The sequence below is a fragment of the Oryctolagus cuniculus genome, chromosome 11 (genome assembly GCF_051225735.1).
Source record: "Oryctolagus cuniculus isolate XC-2025 breed Fujian yellow rabbit chromosome 11, ASM5122573v1, whole genome shotgun sequence".
Taxonomy (NCBI): domain Eukaryota; kingdom Metazoa; phylum Chordata; class Mammalia; order Lagomorpha; family Leporidae; genus Oryctolagus; species Oryctolagus cuniculus.
In genome coordinates, this window is record NC_142877.1 from 42376497 (window position 1) to 42396414 (window position 19918).

Below are 19918 nucleotides of genomic sequence, written 5' to 3' on the forward strand. Positions count from 1 at the left end.
TCCCCAATTGGTTGCAATGGCCAGAGCTACACCGATCTGAAACCAGGAGCCAGGGGCTTCCTCCTGGTCTCCACATGGTGCAGGAGCCCAAGCACTTGGACCATCTTCTACTGCCTTCCCAGGCCATAGCAGAGAGCTGGATTGGAAGTGGAGCAGCCAGGGCTCAAACCAGTGCCCCTATGGGATGCCGGCCCCAAGGGCCAGGGCATTAACCCACTGCACCACAGCGCCAGCCCCTGAATTGCTTTCATATAGTTCTATCGTTATTATTACTAGCCAATGAATCTCATCAAGAAGTCTGTATTTATACATATTCTGAGTTTTTTAATAAACCAGTAAAAATCACCATAAAGATGTTCATGAAATTTCAGATGCTGAAACCTGGGTGGCCATGACCTTGCACCTTAGCTCATGAACACAAAAGGTGGCATCGTCAGCATCTTGTGAGCAGGTGTGGCATGCACCAGGGGCAGGTACAAGGCCACCTTTGGCCACAAGAGAGGAGTCTGCTCATATCCAATGTGCCCCAAGGCCCCCGGTCCCCACAGCACCAGGGCTGGCCCCAGCGTGACTCAGGCCTCTAAATGAATCGAAGAGAGACACAAAGACACCTGGGGTAATGAAAGTGCCGTGCAGGCCTGGCTGGGGTGGGATAAGACCCCCGAGGTCCACTCTGTCCTCACCATTGGGTCACGTCAGCCCCTTGGGGATTTATCAGATACAAAGACACCGTTGCCTGCCTCCCTTAGCGCCCCTCTCTCTCTCTGCACCTCTCTCCCTGTCTTTTCTGTCCCTCCGCAGCTCTAGGGCATCCAGGGGCAGGAGAGGCCCTCCCTGAACACCCTCAGGTCACCCAGAGCTTCTGTCTTAGCTGCTGATGGTGCAGTTGCTTGCAAAATTAATACTGTATCTCATTCAATTAACGCATGCCTCATTCCTCCTGAGCCTAACGTGATTAAAAGAATGTCGGGCGCCTGGCCCCTGAATATGAATGAGCCCTGCTCCCAGTCTGTGGCCAGCTCTGCCTCCCCGATGCTGAAACAGTCAGAAGATTAATACACAGCAGCTTGGTGTTCTTGTGCAGCTCCAAGGGAACCCACGAAGAGAGGAAAGAAAGAAAGGCTACGGGGCCAGAGCAGGGGCGTGCAAGGCTCCACCGGCTGCACCCCGCACCGGCTCTTACATAAACCAGGGATGCTCTGGGTTGGTTTGCAGGACCTTCAAGGCTGCCTTTGGCCAGGGCTGAAGGGCTGAACTTCTCTCAACTTCTCATTGAGGTGGAAAGTTCAGTCCTGGACATCCGGGTGCTGGACAAGTTCAAGAGCATCAGCGTTTTCTCCTTGCAGGCCAGTGAGTGCTGCTCTCTCGGTGTTAATTTCCCACCCACAGAGCAAGCACAGCCTGGTGCAAGAAGCAGCTGCCCTGTGCAGTTTGTTCTGTGGCCTATTGGCTACCTTTGTTGAATGTGATATTTTTTAATAAATAAAATATAAGTATATCAAAAGCAAATGTAGAGCTTTACTTTTCCTACCTCCTTATAAAATAAACCATAAAACCTAGCCCCCAGGAAGTCCAAACCAAAGACTCAGCTTACTCTGAATGGGCAGGTTTTCCCTGATAATTAGATGTTTGTTAGCAAAAATGATGACCTGATTATGGATAAATGTTGAGGACGGACAACCTAGGCTGGTTGTTGTTTGTTCTTCTGGGTCTCTGTTGGGAAGAAAATCAACCAAAAAACAATAATGCCAGATGTTTATTCACCAAATATTTGTCAGGCTTAAGATAAATACCAAGCATCACGCTTCTCCCCAAGGACATGGATGTGAACAAAATAGATGCATCCCTTGGACTCTGAGACCTTGCTGTCTGGTGGTGCGTGAAGTGCTCCCATAAACAGTTGTGATGGAAGGTTAAAGACGCATTGAGAGGGCCGGCGCTGTGGCACAGTGGGTTAAGCCGTAGCCTGCAGCATCAGCATCCCATATGGGCACCAGTTCGAGTCCCAATTGCTCCACTTCCGAACCAGCTCTCTGCTATGGCCTGGGAAGACAGTGGAAGATGGCCCAAGTCCTTGGGCTCCTACATCTGCATGGGAGACCCAACAGAAGCTGCTAGCTCCTGGCTTCAGATCGGCCTGGCTCTAGCTGTTGCAGAACCAGCAGGTGGAGGACCTCACTCTGTATCTCTCCCTCTCTCTGTAGCTCTACCTCTCAAATAAATAAAATTTTTAAAAAGAGAGAAGCATTCTTGAAACAATATCCTCGAGTAATAACACCTGTTAACCGTGCGGGGCAAGGAAGGGTGTCAGGATCTAGATTCTTTTTCTTGTAAGATGTATTTCAGAGTAACACACGTTTGTGTCCTCCTTCCTAGTCAGCATCCCTTCTCAGCCACAGTGCAGCTGGGAGTCCTCTCTCCTAACCCCCGCCCACCCCTCTACTCTCCCTGCCCCACCCTCTGCCCTCTGCCCTCTGCCCTCTGGCATTTCTCCTTAACTGTCTAACACCAATTGCCTCCCTCACCTCTCACACACAGTAGCTTTGTGTTTCCCCAGTCATCGCTCCGTCCCTGGAAGCTGAGTTTCCACTGAGAAACAGGCTGACCCAGGAATCACATCTGCAAAGGTGGTCTCCCCTCATTCTGAATCCCAGGAGAGCTGGGGGCCGGGTAAAGTTATCTTCATTAGTTACAGGAAGAAGGCCATGTGTGGGGTCCAAGCAGAAGCAGTTGGGGCTGCTTTTGCCTCCTTTTTGATGCTCAGAATCCATAGTGTTGTCCCCCAGGGTACTGGGACTCCCCAGCCCTTCCAGGACCCCAGCCTCGTCTACCCCAAGTCCCCCATGAGCTGCAGTACCAAGCCCAGTGCTCCCTGTGCTCACACCTGCCCGCAGGTATCCGGATGCTGGACCAGCCCTTCATGACGGACATCATCGAGGCCTCCTCCATCAGCCACATGCCCCAGCTGATAGACATCTACAGTGCCAGCTGGGGCCCCACGGACAACGGGAAGACGGTGGATGGGCCCCGGGAGCTCACACTTCAGGCCATGGCCGACGGCGTGAACAAGGTAAAGACGGCCCTGCCACTCAAGGCCCAGTGTGCTCCCAAGGTGGGACAGGGCAGGTGAAGCGGTGGTGACACTAGAGCAGGTGGATGGAGGGCAGGGCAGTGGGAGGGTGGGGCTGTTACCTTGGGTGTGCAAGGTGTAGGGACGAAGGGGCCTTGGAGGGAACTCCTGTGACGAATATAGCAAAGGGGCCAGGAGAGGGCAGGGGAGACATCAGGGGGAGGTGGGAGCCTGGCCCCGGACAGAGGGCTGCGGAGGGAGTGTCTCAGACCACAGGCCCACTCACAGGATGCTCTGTCTGCATCTGCAGCCCGGTGATCCCTCTGCTCCGTGTCTACGGCCCAGTGTCCGTCTGCTCCGTGGTTGGTCAGGAGCAGCCCACAGGAAGCAGGGGCTCCGTGCAGACAGGCTGGTGGCTGCAGGGGGCAGTCCCTGGGACAGTGGCCCCCCTGCTCCCACAGCGGAGGTCTGAGCGATGCCTTTCCCTGGCCGCGGCTCCTGGAGAGGAGCCCGGGAGAAGGGACTGAGGCAGTGGCTCCTCAGGGAGGGCAGCCCGGAATCGAGGCGCAGTGGCCACCTCGTGAGAGGACAGAGGCTCCTTCCTTGGGGTCTCCGGGCAGGGCCAGGCTCGGGGATCAGAGTCTTCCAAGGTTCAAGCGCCCACCCATCACTCAGCGCTGAGCGTGAATCTGCGAGGGGCTTGACCTTGCTGCACCCGTTCTCTTCTTGCCGGTGCAATGGTGAGTCCTGGGGGGCTGTTGTCAGCTGTGCATGAGGTCAGCATGCACCCGTGTGGCACTAAGTGTCCAGCAAATGCCGGGTGGCCTGTCCCGGTCACTGCTGATTTGTTTCACAAGCCCTGTGCACCCCATGGGTCAGGAGGTTGGGCAGGGTGGGGTGCACATGGCATGTCTCTGCTCCCTTAGCAGCACCTGCACAGACGTTCTGATGCCCTGAGCTACTCACCGTACCCCTGAGCTACTCACTGTACCCCTGAGCTACTCACCGTACCTCACGCCACCTCCACTACCCGGTCATTCGTCTGGGGAGAGATTGCACTTGACCTCAGCTGACAGTGGTGGCTTCCCCGCGTGGCCAGTTTTTTCTCTGTGGTCAGCCATGAGGCTCTGACCACAGCGTGTGGGGAAAAGTGTCTGAAATTTCATGTGTGGACTTTTGGAACAGAATTGTAAGAATTATTTTTTAATTCTGCTCCTTGGATTCTGACAAGTTTCAGAGGAAATGTCTATAAGCCATATTTTGTTGTAGAACTAGCACTGTTGGCAATAAATCGCAAAATTCACCCAGTCTACATATATATTTAAATTACTTACAATCTGTATGTGGAAAACACATGAATCCATTACTTCCCAAATGGCCAAAGGGGCTGGAGCTGCACCGATCTGAAGCCAGGAGTCAGGAGCTTCTTCTGAGTCTCCCATGCAGGTGCAGGGGCCCAAGGACTTGGACCATCCTCCACTGCTTTCCTAGGCCATAGCAGAGAGCTGGATCAGAAGTGGAGCAGCTGGGACTCGAACCAGTGCCCATATTAGACACCGGCACTTCAGGCGGTGACTTTACCCACCATGCCGCACAGTGCCTGCCCCTGAGAGAAACAGAGAGAGAGAGAGAGAGAGAGAGAGAGAGAGAGAGAGAGAGATCTATCTGCTGGTTCACTCCCCAAATGGCTGCAACAACTGAAGCTGGGTCAGGCTGAAGCTGGGAGCCCAGAATTCCATCTGGGTCTCCCATGCCGGTGGCAGGTGTCAAGCACGTGGGCTGTTTGCCTCTGCCTTCCCAGGTGCATTACCAAGGATCTGGATCGGAAGCAGAGCAGGCAGGACTTCAACCAGCACTCGACTATGAGATGCTGACGTTAGCAGCAGCTTAACATGGGTTTCTAAACTTTTTTCCACCAAAGTAAAAGTATTTTAATTCCATTTTTCCATCCATGAACGTTACAAGTCACCCTCGTATGTCCTCATCAGGGTGATGGGTTGGAGGAACTACTTGATAACCAAGCCCCATGCTCTAGTTTGTCTCTGGGTTTCCAGAACAGAGACCCAGGGAGCTCAGCCACAGGGCTTCCTTGCAAGGATGCACAAGGAGGGACACTGGCCATGCAGTTTGTGATGCTTTGTGAAGACCACTCCAGGAAGCACACAGCCTCCCCTTCTTAGAACAAGATCTGGCCAGACCCCTGTCACGTGGAAACGAGCCTGGGCCTCCGCCACAGTCACCTTGCCATCACCTGGCTTTCTCTTTTATAGCCAAGCTGGTTGGTCACTGATCCAATGACAACTTCTGTCTTCTCCTCCAGGACTCTGTGAGGTCTCCTTCCTCCATTCTCTAAGACCGTCACCCCAGTGGCACAAGCACACAGAAGCTCCCACAGTGGCCAGGCCTGGCCTGCAATTGACCCTCAGTGACACGTGGGTAGCTTGAAATTAGACACGGAAGTCAGCAAACACCAAACATGAAGATCTTTCTGTCCCCTTCCTGTCCCCTCCAGGGATCTGGTTGTTAACCATTTACAGCACACCCCTGAATGGTGGGGGTCTGCTGGCTCCCCTTAAACTGCGCCATTTCCAAGCTTGTATCTTCTCCTTATAAGGAAAGGGCACCAACACCCAAGTGAGTGTGGAGATTTCCTCTGGGCGGGGGAACCCTAGGAGGAAGAATAACTGAAACCCTGAGGATCTGTGTCTCCCCACCAGAGTCTCAGGTCACCCCGAGACCATGGAGGGCCAAGCGAAGGCCTCACGTCTCAGGAGACTCAGCACTCGCAGGAAACCCGGGGATGCCGGGACATAGCCATGGAATGGGAAGCGGAGTTCTCGATGTGAACAGCACTGTGCCATTGGCTAAACACCGACGGTGACCCCCGCATGGCGCTCACGTGGGAAAGAAGTGAAGTGATGCGTTACTACAGCGTTGTGCAGACCGCTGTGGAAGTCCAGCCCCTCTGAAGCAGGGCCGGACACTCGGGTGGCATCAAGCGCTTGACAGAGGGTGTCACCAGCAGGGTGGCAGGGGAGGGGGACAGAGCACAGGGGACAGCAGGTGTGCTGCCAGCCCGTTTCAGTGCCCTGGCTCCTCAAGGTGCCTTTAGCCTGAAACTCCTAACACACACAGCTCGTTTTCATCACACTGTATTCACTGTGTGATTGGAGAGAAATGACACGTTCCAAACCAAGCACCGGGAGTCAGCAGGCACCCAGGGGAACACCTGGCTCACGTCCCCTCTACCCCAGCAGGTGTAGATTTTCACTGAGGCATATTTTGGGCACCCAAAGCCAAATAAAAATCAGGCAAATAGGCCCTGTGGGCCCTTCATCTAGACTCAAAAGGCAGATGGCGCTGAGGGCAGTGCACCCCTGGGTGGCCCCTGCCACCTCCCAGGGACTTGTGAATGGCTCCAGTGCATCTCAAAGCTGGCTGTTTCTTTCTCCTCCATCTGTGGCCTTCCTGGCTGTAACTAGAGGCCCTTTCCAGCATGATCATTTTGCAAAACATGCCAAGCACGCTACAACTTGAGAGAAGAACTGTTAATTCGTCTTCAGAGGACAGCGTGTAAATATTTCAGAAAGTGAAATCAGTAGGATGGAAACTACAAGATTCCTCATTTGACTTTCCCCAGGCTGTAGGAATGATTCTTTCCTCATTTCAAGCTTTTTTTTTTTAATGATATTGGAGAAATTTGCGAGTGAAGGGTGTCGGATACATCAGCAAAGATTTCCTTCCAGCCGCTCCCATTGTCCTGTCTATTCTACAGGAAAACTACCTCTGAAAGGTAAAGGTCACCTAAACAAAGGGGTCAGATTATCCCCTGTTACACACCAACACTTATGATGAAAAAGGAAGAAGAAATAGAAGAAGGCAATAAAAGACCTTATCAGGATATGCTGTCTGCCACGGTCCCCACCATTCCTTAGGTGGGACCTGCTTCCTTAGGGATTGGGTTTGCAGCTCCTATGTGTGCTCAATGAGCTTAAGATTTATTTATTTATTTGAAAGAGTTACAGAGAGAGAGAGAGAGAGAGAGAAAGAGAAAGAGAAAGAGAAAGATCTTCTATCCACTGGCTCACACCCCAAATGGCCGCAACGGCCAGAGCTGTGCCAATCCAAAGCCAGGAGCCAGGAGCTTCTTCCAGGTCTCCCACATGGGTGCAGGGGCCCAAACACTTGGGCCATCTTCCACTGCTTTCCCAGGCCATTAGCAAAGAGCTGGATCAGAAACGGAGCAGCCAGAACTCAAACCTGCACCCATATGGGAAGCTGGTGCTTCAGGCAGAAGCTTAACCTACTACATCACAGCACCAGCCCCTCAATAAATTCTTGAGGCAAACAGACAAGAAGAAAGGAAGGCCGGTGCCGTGGCTCAATAGGCTAATCCTCCACCTTGCAGCGCCGGCACACTGGGTTCTAGTCCCGGTCGGGGCGCCGAATTCTGTCCAGGTTGCCCCCCTTCCAGGTCAGCTCTCTGCTGTGGCCCGGGAGTGCAGTGGAGGATGGCCCAAGTCCTTGGGCCCTGCACCTGCATGGGAGACCAGGAAAAGCACCTGGCTCCTGGCTTCAGATCAGCGCGATACAGCGGCCGCGGCGGTGATTGGAGGGTGAACCAATGGCAAAAGGAAGACTTTTCTTTCTGTCTCTCTCTCTCACTGTCCACTCTGCCTGTGAAGAAGGAGAAGGAGAAGGAGAAGCTTTTTTTCCCTTTGCTTAATATTTTTAATATTTTTGCCTTTAATTTTACAGTCCACATGTTGAGTTTACAAGCTAAAGCCTTTGTCACATTATACTTGGGATGTGAGTGACAGAGACTCCTGACATGACACCCGATGATTAACTGTTTGTGATCCCCCAAAAGCAGACTCTGCAACAAGATTTGCAGTCAAGTCATTTGGTGGGAGGGAGAAGGAAAACCAGCAGTGACTGGGCAGCTCCAAGAGGGGACAGTAGGGTAAGTGCAGGCTGAGGCATCAGGCCAGGTACCCCATGAGCAACTGGACCTTAATCCCACGGGAAACCGCGGAGAACCACCTGGAGTTATCCCATCCTCAGCCCTGTGGAGGTTTGCTCCCACGGAAAGTAAACGCTCCAGCACTTTCAGTCGCAGGGCAGGTGTGCAAAGCCTCTTGGGAAGAAGCCCTGAGACGATACAGGGCTGATGCTGGTGCTGTTGATCAGAGAACCCCCGGGCACAGGACGTTCTGACAGCCGAGGGATAAGTAAGCCTAACCAACCAGCAGCCGTCACTCTGGATCAATAAGACACCATGCATTTTGTGTTGGAGGAAAGGACGCAGCCATTGCAAGAAGACTGGTGGAGAACAAAGAGCAGCCATTCAGGGGGAATCAGACCTGGAGGGCCCGGGGGGTGCTGACCGATTCATGAACTTCTTTCTCCATCGGGAGGACATGCAGCCTCCGGGGGCCACCCTGGCCCATGTTTGGCTGACTCTGGGGACAACATCCCAACTTCTTATTCATCACTCCTCAGGGGTTGCAAAGGACACCAGCACAGATCACAGCTCTGCGACTGGAATGTATGGGCAGGGGCCACCTACCAGAGAGTTGCTCCAAAGCCACCATCCAGAAAGGAGGGGCTGGGGCGGAGGGCTGCCTGGGGAGACGGTGATTTATCAGGTATGGGCACTGTGAGGCCCCCCTGCTGCCTGCTAGAATTTAATCAGAGCGTGGGACGGATGCCCAGGGCTCCAAGTGCCAGGGCCTCTGGCCGGCGATGAATGCCTCCTGCCAAGGGGTGATCCGGAATCCTCCGAGAGCCATAGGAAGGTGTGCACACGAGCAGGCCAGCTGCAGTAAGGAGTCTGCGGCTGTGCCTCTGCAGGAGCAGGTGCTGTTCTGGGCCCTTCGATTTTTATAAGTCTGCAGAGGAAAAAGAAGAGAAGGCTGGTGGGTGTCAACTGTCCCTGTCTGCCCTGGACTTCCTGTGTCCCAGGAAGGCCCTGAACTCTGATCAAAACCAGACAGCTGGTCACTCCACCCTCAGGCTCTACCAAGGAAATGACCCCTCTGGGCCAAGTGGACATCACCTTGGACATCAGAGACATTCATCGCCACCTGTAAGCCAGGACATAACAGAGACAGCCGCAGGTGCCATGGGACATGCCTCAAGTCAAGGGTTTGAGTCAAGGATAAGGGCGACTGCTCCATTCTTAATTTGGCCTCTCTGGAGAACCTCACATCCCTACTCCTGCTGAACATCCATGAACCCAACCACAAGGCAGGCATGGAGGTGTCTCTTGCTTCCTGAGATCCTGCCTTCCTCCCCCCCAAATAAACTACCTGTTCGCAGACCCTTGTCTCAACGTCTGTAATTGTTTCTAAAGACTTTAATTTTTAGAGAAATTTTAGATTCACAGAAAAATCAAGGGGAAGGTAACTCAAAGCAATAAGGTACCGTCTTGATCCACCAAGTTGGCAAAATTATTTTTTTAAAAAGATTTATTTATTTATTTGAAAGTCAGAGTTACAGAGAGGAGAGGCAGAGAGACAGAGAGAGATAGAGAGGTCTTCCTTCCGATGGTTCACTCCCCAATTGACCGCAACAGCAGGAGCTGTGCTGATCCAAAGCCAGAAGCCAGGAGCTTCTTCCGGGTATCCCACATGGGTGCAGGGGCCCAAGGACTTGGGCCTTCTTCCACTGCTTTCCCAGGCCACAGCAGAGAGCTGGGTCGGAAGTGGAGCAGCTGGGTCTCGAACCAGCGCCCATATGGGATGCCAGCACTTCAGGCCAGGGCATTAACCCGCTGAACACAGCACCAGCCCTGGCAAAATTATTTTTAAAGAGTAGTAATCCTGGGGCCGGCGCTGTGGCACAACGGGTTAATGTCCTGGCCTGAAGTGCCGGCATCCTGTATGGGCACCGGTTCTAGTCCTGGCTGTTCCTCTTCTGATGCAGCTCTCTGCTATGGCCTGGGATAGCAGGTAGAAGATGGCCCAAGTCCTTGGGCCCCTGCACACACGTGGGAGACCTGGAGGAAGCTCCTGGCTCCCGGCTTTGGATTGGCGCAACTCCAGCCCTTGCGGCCATCTGGGGAGTGAACCAGCAGATGGAAGACCTCTCTCTCTGTCTCTACCTCTCTCTATAATGCTGTCTTTCAAATAAATAAATAAATCTTTAAAAAAAAAAGAGTAGTAATCCTAAATCCTGACCCAGATGTACTGCAATCCTGTTAAAAATATAAATCGTTAATGAACTTTATAGAGCAATAATATAGATCGAGAATCATCAAACATTCATTCCTTTTCATCCAAAATTACCTCTTTTAGAAATTCTACCCAAGGAAATAAACAAAAATGTGAAGACATTTGTAAGATTACATTCTTTTTTTTTTTTTTTTTTTTTTTGGACAGGTAGAGTGGACAGTGAGAGAGAAAGACAGAGAGAAAGGTCTTCCTTTGCCGTTGGTCCACCCTCCAATGGCCGCTGCAGCCGGCGCACTGCAGCCGGCGCACTGCACTGATTCGATGGCAGGAGCCAGGTGCTTCTCCTGGTCTCCCATGGGGTGCAGGGCCCAAGTACTTGGGCCATCCTCCACTGCACTCCCGGGCCACAGAAGAGGGCTGGCCTGGAAGAGGGGCAACCGGCACAGAATCCGGCACCCCAACCGGGACTAGAACCCGGTGTGCCGGCGCCACAAGGCGGAGGATTAGCCTAGTGAGCCGCGGCGCCAGCCTAGATTACATTCATTTTTTTTTTCTTTTTCAAAGATGTGCCCTTCAATGGCTTTTTTTTTCTTTTTCTTTTTTTTTTTTAACTTTTATTTAATGAATATAAATTTCCAAAGTACGATTTATGGATTGCAATGGCTTCCCCCACATACCGTCCCTTCCACCCACTACCCTCCCCTTTCCCACTCCCTCTCCCCTTCCATTCACATCAAGATTCATTTTCGATTATCTTAATATACAGAAGATCAGCTTAGTATACATTAAGTAAGGATTTCAACAGTTTGCTCTCACACAGAAACATAAAGTGAGAAATAATAGATGATTTTTTTTTAAATGATGATGAAATCAGATCAGACCTATTGTCATGTTTAATCCCAGTGAGAGTCAAGTTGGGAGTTGATAATTTCTTTCTTTTTTTTTTTTTTACAGAGGATCAGTTTAGTATGCATTAAGTAAAGATTTCAACAGTTTGCACCCCCATAAAAACACAAAGTGAAATATATTGTTTGAGTACTCATTATAGCATTAAATCTCAATACACAGCACATCAAGGACAGAGATCCTACATGAGGAGTAAGTGCACAGTGACTCCTGTTGTTGACTTTACCAATTGACACTCCTGTCTATGGCATCAGTAGTCTCCCTATGCTCCGGTCATGAGTTTCCAAGGCTATGGAAGCCCTCTGAGTTCTCCGATTCTTATCTTGTTTAGACAAGGTCATAGTCAAAGTGGAGGTTCTCTCCTCCCTTCAGAGAAAGGTACCTCCTTCTTTGAAGACCTCTTCTTTCCACTGGGATCTCACTCGCAGAGATCTTTTGCCAGAGTGTCTTGGCTTTCCATGCCTGAAATACTCTCATGGGCTTTTCAGCCAGATCCGAATGCCTTTAGGGCTGATTCTGAGGCCAGAGTGCTATTTAGGACATCTGCCATTCTATGAGTCTGCTGATTACATTCATTTTAAACATAATGCACTTTAAAAAACTAGAAACAATCAGCCATGTATACCTAAGAAAATAAGTAAATTATGGAATGGCTATTTAATAAGACTGATAAAATATTATGATATAGAAGGGTACTAGTCTCATAAGGCAATGTTAATTGTATAATAGTAAGTGAGAAACACATTCTAAGAAGGCTGAGAAAGTGGATGCATTTTATGATCTCAACTTTATTTTTATATCTGTTCTTAGACTTTGCATTTATATATGAAACTGGCAGGAATCATGAGATTATCTATTCATGGAACATTAGAAAGGATTTTATTTTCTACAGTCTATAGATCCCAATTATTCTACAGTGAATATTATTTTCATGGTATAAAATACAATAACTTTTTAAAAGTACATCAATGTTGTATTAAGATGCCAAGGTGATTGGAAGTGCAAAGTACTATAATTGAGCATTTGGGAAAAGGCAGCTCTCCCTCGCCTGTTTCCCCAGGTAACTGCACACCCATCCCACCACTGGACCACAGGGCTTGGTCTGCTCGTTAACCGGGGTCACCACCCATTTACTAAGGTGGAGTCTCAAGCCCCTCCAAGTGAAATTTTCTCCCTCTGGGAGGCAGGCCATGTGCCGGGGGCACAGGGAACCAACCGTACCCATCGCCAGCTAGAACTTCAGTTGGGCTGATGGTGAGAGATTGCTAACATTTCTGTATGATGAGCAAAATACAAGATCTGCATGAACTTCTAAGAAGTTTTGAATTTCTAAGAGGTTACTTTAGCTTACACGTTGCTCTGGTATGAATATGATCTTGCTCTTCCAAAGCTCAAGTTGAAATTTGATTGCCATTGAGAGGTAGGACTTTAAGAGGTAGTTTGTTAAGAGGAATGAATACAATTCTTGCGGAGCAGATCAGTGACTGCACGAACAAGCCCTTACAAAGCAAACTCACCCTCCTGTTTCGCCCTTTCACACTCACTCACTTGCCCTTCCACTAGGGGGCCCTCGACAGAAGCTGACGAGATGCCAGCACCACACTCTTTACCATTACATTAGAGCCAGGGTTTCTAAACTTCATACCATTGATATTTTGAGCAGGTGAATTCTTTGCTGTAAGTACATCCCTGGCCTCTACCCACTAGATACTAGCCACACACAGGCACAGAGTCATGACCACCAAAATTGTCTCCAACAGTGCACTCAGTGCAGGGGGTGAAAATCGCTCCTAGACAAGAATTTAATGCCTGGTTGAAAAGTTTGCATTTAGTGAAAATTTACCTAATATCACCTAAATGCACTTGCATTCTTAAAAAAAAAAAAGAAATAAAGCAGAAGTGGAGTAAAGCAAAGAGACAATTGCAATACAGGCAGCGTGGGAAGGTCGACTGCCATTCCGTTCATGGAGCATACATCAGAGTAAGGGTGGAGCTCCCCAGCCCACAGCCCTACCCTCTGCAGCCCAACTCCCTCCACGGGGCAGGCTCCCAGCTCCAAGGTCACAAACTTCCTAATCTCCCTTACCCCATTTGCATTTTTGACTGCTTTACCACTTGTTCCTGGACAAAAACCCTGCTGTTGAACTCCCAGATGTGGCCTTCTTAGCCTGAATGAATCTCTATGTATACAGTTTGGGTATTAGGATCGAGTTAAAATTATAAATTGACGTAAGGGAGAGTGGTGCCTCTGGAATGCTGTCTCTACTCAGGAACGTGGTGTGTCTTTCCAGTGGATACAGTCTTCGTCTGTGTCTCTCTAGAGACCTGCAGGCTTATTTAAAACCTAACGTTTAACCTAACATTTTTTTTCCTTCTCTTCCTTTTTTTTTTTTTTTTTTTTTGAGTTTGTTGAGTTCTTCTGAAGGGTTTGATCTTTGATGTATCTACTGTTGCTGTGAGGATTCAGTAGCTCACTATGTGACATACTTCACGCACACAGTAGGCGCCATAGGAATGCTTGCTGTGATCGTCACCCTTCATTTCTTCCATCGGACCCTGTATCTGTTGACGACTGGAATGTGGGTCATGGTTGTTCTGGCTCCGTTTCTGCCCAGCTCTTGTCCAGGTGAAGCCGGAGGTCAGACTGGTTAAAAAGGAAGCGTGGGCAGGGGTGCGGCTCTCAGCCCCACCCGCAGTCAGCTCTTAGCCCTGCTACAGCTGCTGCTTCCCCACTCATTTCTGTCCCCAGAATTAGGATTTTTCTCCTTGTAGACCCATCTTCCCCCAGGAAGCTAGGGACTGTTTGGCCCTAAAACTCAATCATCAGAAGCCAAGATATAATTATCACAGCCTCAAGTGTGTAATATGACTCTGGAAAACAAAGTTTAACATTCCCAGGGAAAAAAAGAACTGTATTTGGACAAGTCTTCCAGTCCAGAGCAAACCCTTTGCTGCTTACTCAGAAACAGGCTCTCTGTGGATCTACCCCAGAATTCAGTAGTTTAAAAGACTAACCATTCGTTTTGCTTGTGGTCGACAGTTAGCTGGGTTGCTCTGCTGACCTGCACCAGTCTTGGCTAAACTCAGCTGGCCTCACTCACACAGCTGTAGTCAACTGGAGGCTGAGCCAGAGGCAGGCTGGTCTAGGACTTCCTCCCTCGCATGTCTGGCAGTGATTGGCTGTCAGCTGGGGCGGGGACTTCGCCTGGGCTCTGTCTCTTATCCAAGGCAGGCTAACCCAGGCGTAGGAGAGACAGCAGAAGTCCACGGGTTTGCTTGAGACCTATGCTTGGGACTGACTCAGAATCTCTGCACCCCGTTCTGTTGGCCAAAGCAGGACACGAGGCCAGCCTGCTTTGAAGGGGTAAGAAACTGACTTCTCTTCACAGGCAGGGCTTCAAGGCCATATTGCAAAGGGTGCACCTACAGGGAATTGTGAAAATTTTGACATTCTGGTAAATCTACCACACTCCCTGTGCCAAGACAAAGACACTGGGTGCTGATTTCCTTTCAGCAAAGGTTCTTGGCCTCACAAGCAGCCTGCGTGTGGACTTGTTCTGGGGGAGTTCTGCAGATGGTCAGTCTGTCCCATTCATCCTGACTCCTGTAAGTTTCACTTTCAGAGGGTGCTGTTTCTTGATCTGGAGCCCCAGTCTAAGTCTGCTGTGTGTGATCCTCCACACCTGCTGTGGGGTGACCCCGCTCCCCGTCTGGTTTCCGAGAGCACCTGCTTGTAGAGGTGGAGTATCCTAGTATCGATTTACCAAGATGCTGAGGATGATTCTCAGCCAGTGGCTGAATCAATGCTTGTTGACTTAGCAGCCTTATCCATCAAGGGCTAATTAACTCCCACTCTCATTAGCAACGATTGGAAATGTCAGGGGAACTTGGCAGTAATCCAGTCATCTCTCCTGCTGCTGCTATCTCTGCCCTTAACTTCTACGGCAGGAATGTGGCCCACTGGTGGCCACGCAGGGACAGATTTCCTCTGCCAGTGCCTTTTGTCTTCTGGCTTTACAGCGGCCCGGAGCCCCTGGGGCCAGGCTGGGGAGTGGAGGGAGGTTGCACATCTGACCCTCTCCTGCCCACCGAGGACCCAAGGCCAATGCTCTGGGGGTGAGAAAGTAGGAAGCAGGAGGCCCATGGCCCAATCCAGGGCTCTTGAAGTGGAAAGGAGATGACCCACAGAGGCAGGGAGAAGGGAGACGGAAGAGAAGGATGCTGAAAGTATGGTTGGAGCAGAGGATCAACACTAGCTGCGGGTATTTCTGACGAAGCTTGCCCTGTATAAGTGAATAGCATGTGGTAGTGACCACTGTACATATCATTATGTATGCTTTACTTGACCACATAAGACTTCCCTCTTATATTTGGTGTTCATTCACACAGGGACAATGTCAAATAATACTACATTTAAAAGCATTTTAGGGCCAGCACTGTGGTGTAGCAGATAAAGCCGTCATCTGCAGTGCCAGCATCCCATATAGGTGCCAGTTCAAGACCCAGCTGCTCCACTTCCGATCCAGCTCTCTGCTATGGCCTGGGAGAGCAGTAGAAAATGGCCCAAGTCCTTGGGCCCCTGCACCTGCATGGGAGACCCAGAAGAAGCTCCTGGCTTCTGGCTTCGGATTGGTGCAGCTCCGGCCATTGCAGTCATTTCAGGAGAGAACCAGCAGATGGAAGACCTCTCTCTCTACCTCTCCTTTCTCTGTAACTCTTGACTTTCAGATAAACAGATAAATCTTAAAAAAAAAAAAAAAAGGCATTGTAACGGTGTTCACTTAGCTTAGCTATTAAGACTTCCATTAAGATGCCCGCATCCTATGTCAGAGTGCCAGGGTTCAATCTCCAGATCCGCCCGAGATGCCACTTCCTGCTTGTACAGACCCTAGAAGGTGGCCGTGGCGAGTCAGGTGTTCCGGTTCCTGCCACCTGTGGGAGACCTCAATTCAGCTTCCAGCTTTGGCCCTAACCAAGGGTTGTTGTGGGCATTTGAGGAGTGAACCAGCAGATGGGATCTCTCTCACTCTCTCACTCTTTCAAGTTATTAAAAGAAAATTTTGAAATTCTAAGTAACCCAGTATTATCTAATAGGATAAAGAAGAAATATATATACACATGTGTAAGAATTTTATGTAATTTGGGTAAAAGGTATCTACATGTCATTTATGTAAACATATATATGATATGTAACTGTCTGTTATAAATACCTTACATATCTTTTTTTTAAAGATTTATTTTATTTGAAAGGCAAAGTTACAGAGAGGCAGAGAGAGAGAGAGAGACAGGTCTTCCATTTGCTGGTTCACTCCCCAAGTGGCCTCGACAGCCGGAGCTGAGCTGATCTGGAGCCAGGAGCCAGGAGCTTCTTTCGGGTCCCCCACACGGGTACAGGGGCCCAAAGACTTGCGCCATCTTCTACTGCTTTCCCAGGCCATAGCAGATAGCTGGATCAGAAGTGGAGCAGCTGGGACTAGAATCAGTGCCCATATGGGATACCAGCACTGCAGGCGGTGGCTTTACCCACTATGCCACAGCACCAGCCCCTTACATATCTTATATTGCTAAATACAAACATGTATACACATACACTTCCATTTTGGCTGAAAAATGTCTAGGAAAGGGATAATAACTACCTCTAGAGGGATTTCTTTTCATTTTCCTTTCATATACTTTGACTTTTGTTTACAGTGAGTATGTGCTATCTTCACAATTTTTTTTTGAAAAGCAGCCTGTTTGGGGCCGGCGCTGTGGCGCAGCGGGTTAATGCCCTGGCCTAAGCACTGACATCCCATATGGGCACTGGTTCTAGTCCCAGCTGCACCTCTTCCAGCTCTCTGGTATGGCCTGGGAAAGCAGTAGGAGATGGCCCAGGTCCTTGGACCTCTGCACCACAAGCGAGACCCGGAAGAAGCTCCTGGCTCCTGGCTTCGGATTGGTGCAGCTCCAGCCATTGCAGCCATCTGAGGAGTGAACCAGCAGATGGAAGACCTCTTTCTCTGTCTCTACCTCTCTCTGTAACTCTGTCTTTCAAATAAATAAAATAAATCTTAAAAAAAAAAAAAAGAAAAGCAGCCTGTTTGTAAACCACAGAGTGTTTTCCAGCTTTTTTAAATCATGTTATCCCAGCTTAAATTGCAAACTCAGGTGGCTATTTATATTGGGTCCTTCCTGAAAAAATATTTCCTGTGGTGCCCACCAGAACCATGTGGTTTCCAGTATAGACAAACAGTGAATCCAGTCATGGATTCGGCTGATGAAGGAGTCCAAATCCTGACCCTCCCTGGGCAGAGCCTTCCCTGCGTACATCACTGCCCACGCCTGGCAGCCCCTGGCTCCCGGGCAGGTGCTGGAGTTGGTGGCAGCATCTCCCATTGATTATTTTTTTAACATTTATCCATTCATTTGAAAGTCAGAATTAGAGATGAGGGAGGGAAGGGGAGAGAGAGAGAGAGAGAGAGAGAGAGAGAGAGAATCTTCCATCCTCTGGTTCACTCCCCAAGTGGCCACAATGACTAGGGCTGGGCCAAGCCGAAGCCAAGAGTCAGGAATGTCTTCCAGATCTCCCACAAGGGTGCAAGGCCCCAAGCATCTGCCATCCTCTGCTGCTTTCTCAGGCGCATTAGCAGGGAGCTGGATCTGAAGTGGAGCGGTGTGGTCTCATACCAGTGTCCATATGGGATGCTGGCATTGCAGGCATCAGCTTTACCCGCTACACCGCAGCGCCGGCCCCGTCTCCCATTGCTGTTGCACCCAGGCAACCCCTGGCTCCCTGGCAGGCACCGGAGTTGATGACAGATCTCCCATTGCTCTCCCCAGGGCCGTGGGGGCAAAGGCAGCATCTACGTATGGGCCTCCGGGGACGGTGGCAGCTACGATGACTGCAACTGCGATGGCTACGCCTCAAGCATGTGGACCATCTCCATCAACTCGGCCATCAACGATGGCAGGACTGCCCTGTATGATGAGAGCTGCTCTTCCACTTTGGCCTCCACCTTCAGCAACGGGAGGAAGAGGAATCCCGAGGCCGGTGTGGTGAGTACGACCACTCTGTCCTCCTTTCCACGTGCCCACTGGGACAGGGGTGGGTTGCTCTGCTAGCTCCCCTCCTTCTCTCAAAGGGTTAACATCAATTCAGAGGGAAAGACCCATTTCCTTCATGCCCACTTACTTTCTATTACAAGGTGAAGCCCTACCATATGCTAGGAGGAAACAAGGATGACTATTTTCTAGCTCACGTTCCATAGATTTTCTTCTTCATTATTTTAGCTTGCAAGTAATGATACACCCCAGTTTACCAATAAGTTTTCCCAGCACATCATTCATAAGAATAACTGAGAATGGTGACATCACACTGTGACCCCATCTGAGCCATGTATGATGGTTATTTAAAAATAGCATCTCTGGATAGAATTTTCTGGGCCTATCAGCCCCCTAAAACTGGGGACACCTGTGAATTTTCTCGAGAGAGGGTTGTGACTTTCATCATATTTTGACATGGATCCATAATTCTGAAAGCAAGAAGGTTATTTGTTGCCTTCTTCTGAGCAGTTATTCCTTCCTGAACAAACAGGGTTGCAATGGTAAATTTTCTTAGCCCCTTACAAATATGTCATCTGTACAACATAATGAACCCCTGTGGATCCGTTCTCCTCTGTGGCTATGTGGTTCACTTAACCTTTCCTGGGACCTCCATGCCAGGAATCTAGTAGATGGTTCGTAAGTTTCCAGTGAGCTACATCCCCCGACTGGCCACCCACCCCCTGCTCTGAGGCTTCGCGAGACAGGAGGACAGGAACCCAGAACAAAGCCTCAGTACCAGCTAGGGCTTCCACCCTGTGTTTCCGCATCAGGACTCCCACCTTGGCAAGCTGGCTGGGCTCCCATGTGAGCCAAGAGAAGTCCTTTACCTAGAAAGAGACACTGACTTTGACACCTGTCCCTCCCAGGAGCCCTGCAGGGGCTCTTAGTTGGTCTAGAGGAGATCGGAGAGCATGCCAGGTCCTCCCAGGAGAAGGAGGCCTCAGCTTCTCTTACCCATGAGGAGCACGGGCAGAAAGGGAAGAGAACCAAGCAGAAAAGATGAGCTGCCGAAGCCTCTGTCCAGCTGAGCTTGTGATGCTTCCATCACGAGGGAGGTTTCACTCCCTACCCTCCAGGGTCTCAACAGTGGCTTTGAGCTCAACCCTTACCCATGACTCTCTTCCTACCGGGGCTAGGGAAGAGCCTTGAATTTCCTCTGAATGCTGTAGTTTTGCCCAGTAGATGCCTTTAAACCTCCTTTGTTCCTAAAGGAATAGGCTCTTTGAGGGTCCTACAGACAGAAAGAATGCCTGTGGTTTGTACATGATCCTAATGAAGATCTTGGCTCTACAAACGTTGGAAATAAGGTTTTTCTCCTTGTGAGAATTCCTTCAAACTCAGTTTGTCAGCTCCCCCACACCCCTGAAACGAGACTTGTGGAGGTGTTCACACGCCTGTTGGGTCGTGTTGACCCACTGTGTCTCAGTGCCTCTCTGTGAGTTTTAGATGTAGAGAAATATTTACTTCTAATATCTTATTCTTGGCAGACTTTAGGTGAGCACACTATTCTTCCTCTTCAGGAATGACATCCTTTTCTTCACGAGTGAGAAAGAAATGCTGATGAAATGGCCCTTGTGCTTTCCAAGAACCAGTTCCAACGCCACAAAATTTGGGTTCGCACTGATTATGGCAGTGGGTGATGGATCACCACCTTGATTGATCACCACCTCCTAGTGTTTCTTTT

The 19918-nt window shown here is 50.0% G+C and overlaps 1 protein-coding gene across 1 annotated transcript in view; it reads left to right on the forward strand.

The window, feature by feature from the left end:
• Window positions 1-19918, forward strand: part of PCSK2 (proprotein convertase subtilisin/kexin type 2) — a 317876-nt gene that overhangs the window by 282625 nt on the left and 15333 nt on the right. Inside the window, exons 8-9 of the mRNA XM_002710961.6 lie at window positions 2895-3070; window positions 17971-18186. Of these exons, the coding sequence (XP_002711007.1) occupies window positions 2895-3070; window positions 17971-18186 (392 nt within the window). The remainder of the gene's footprint in view (window positions 1-2894; window positions 3071-17970; window positions 18187-19918) is intronic.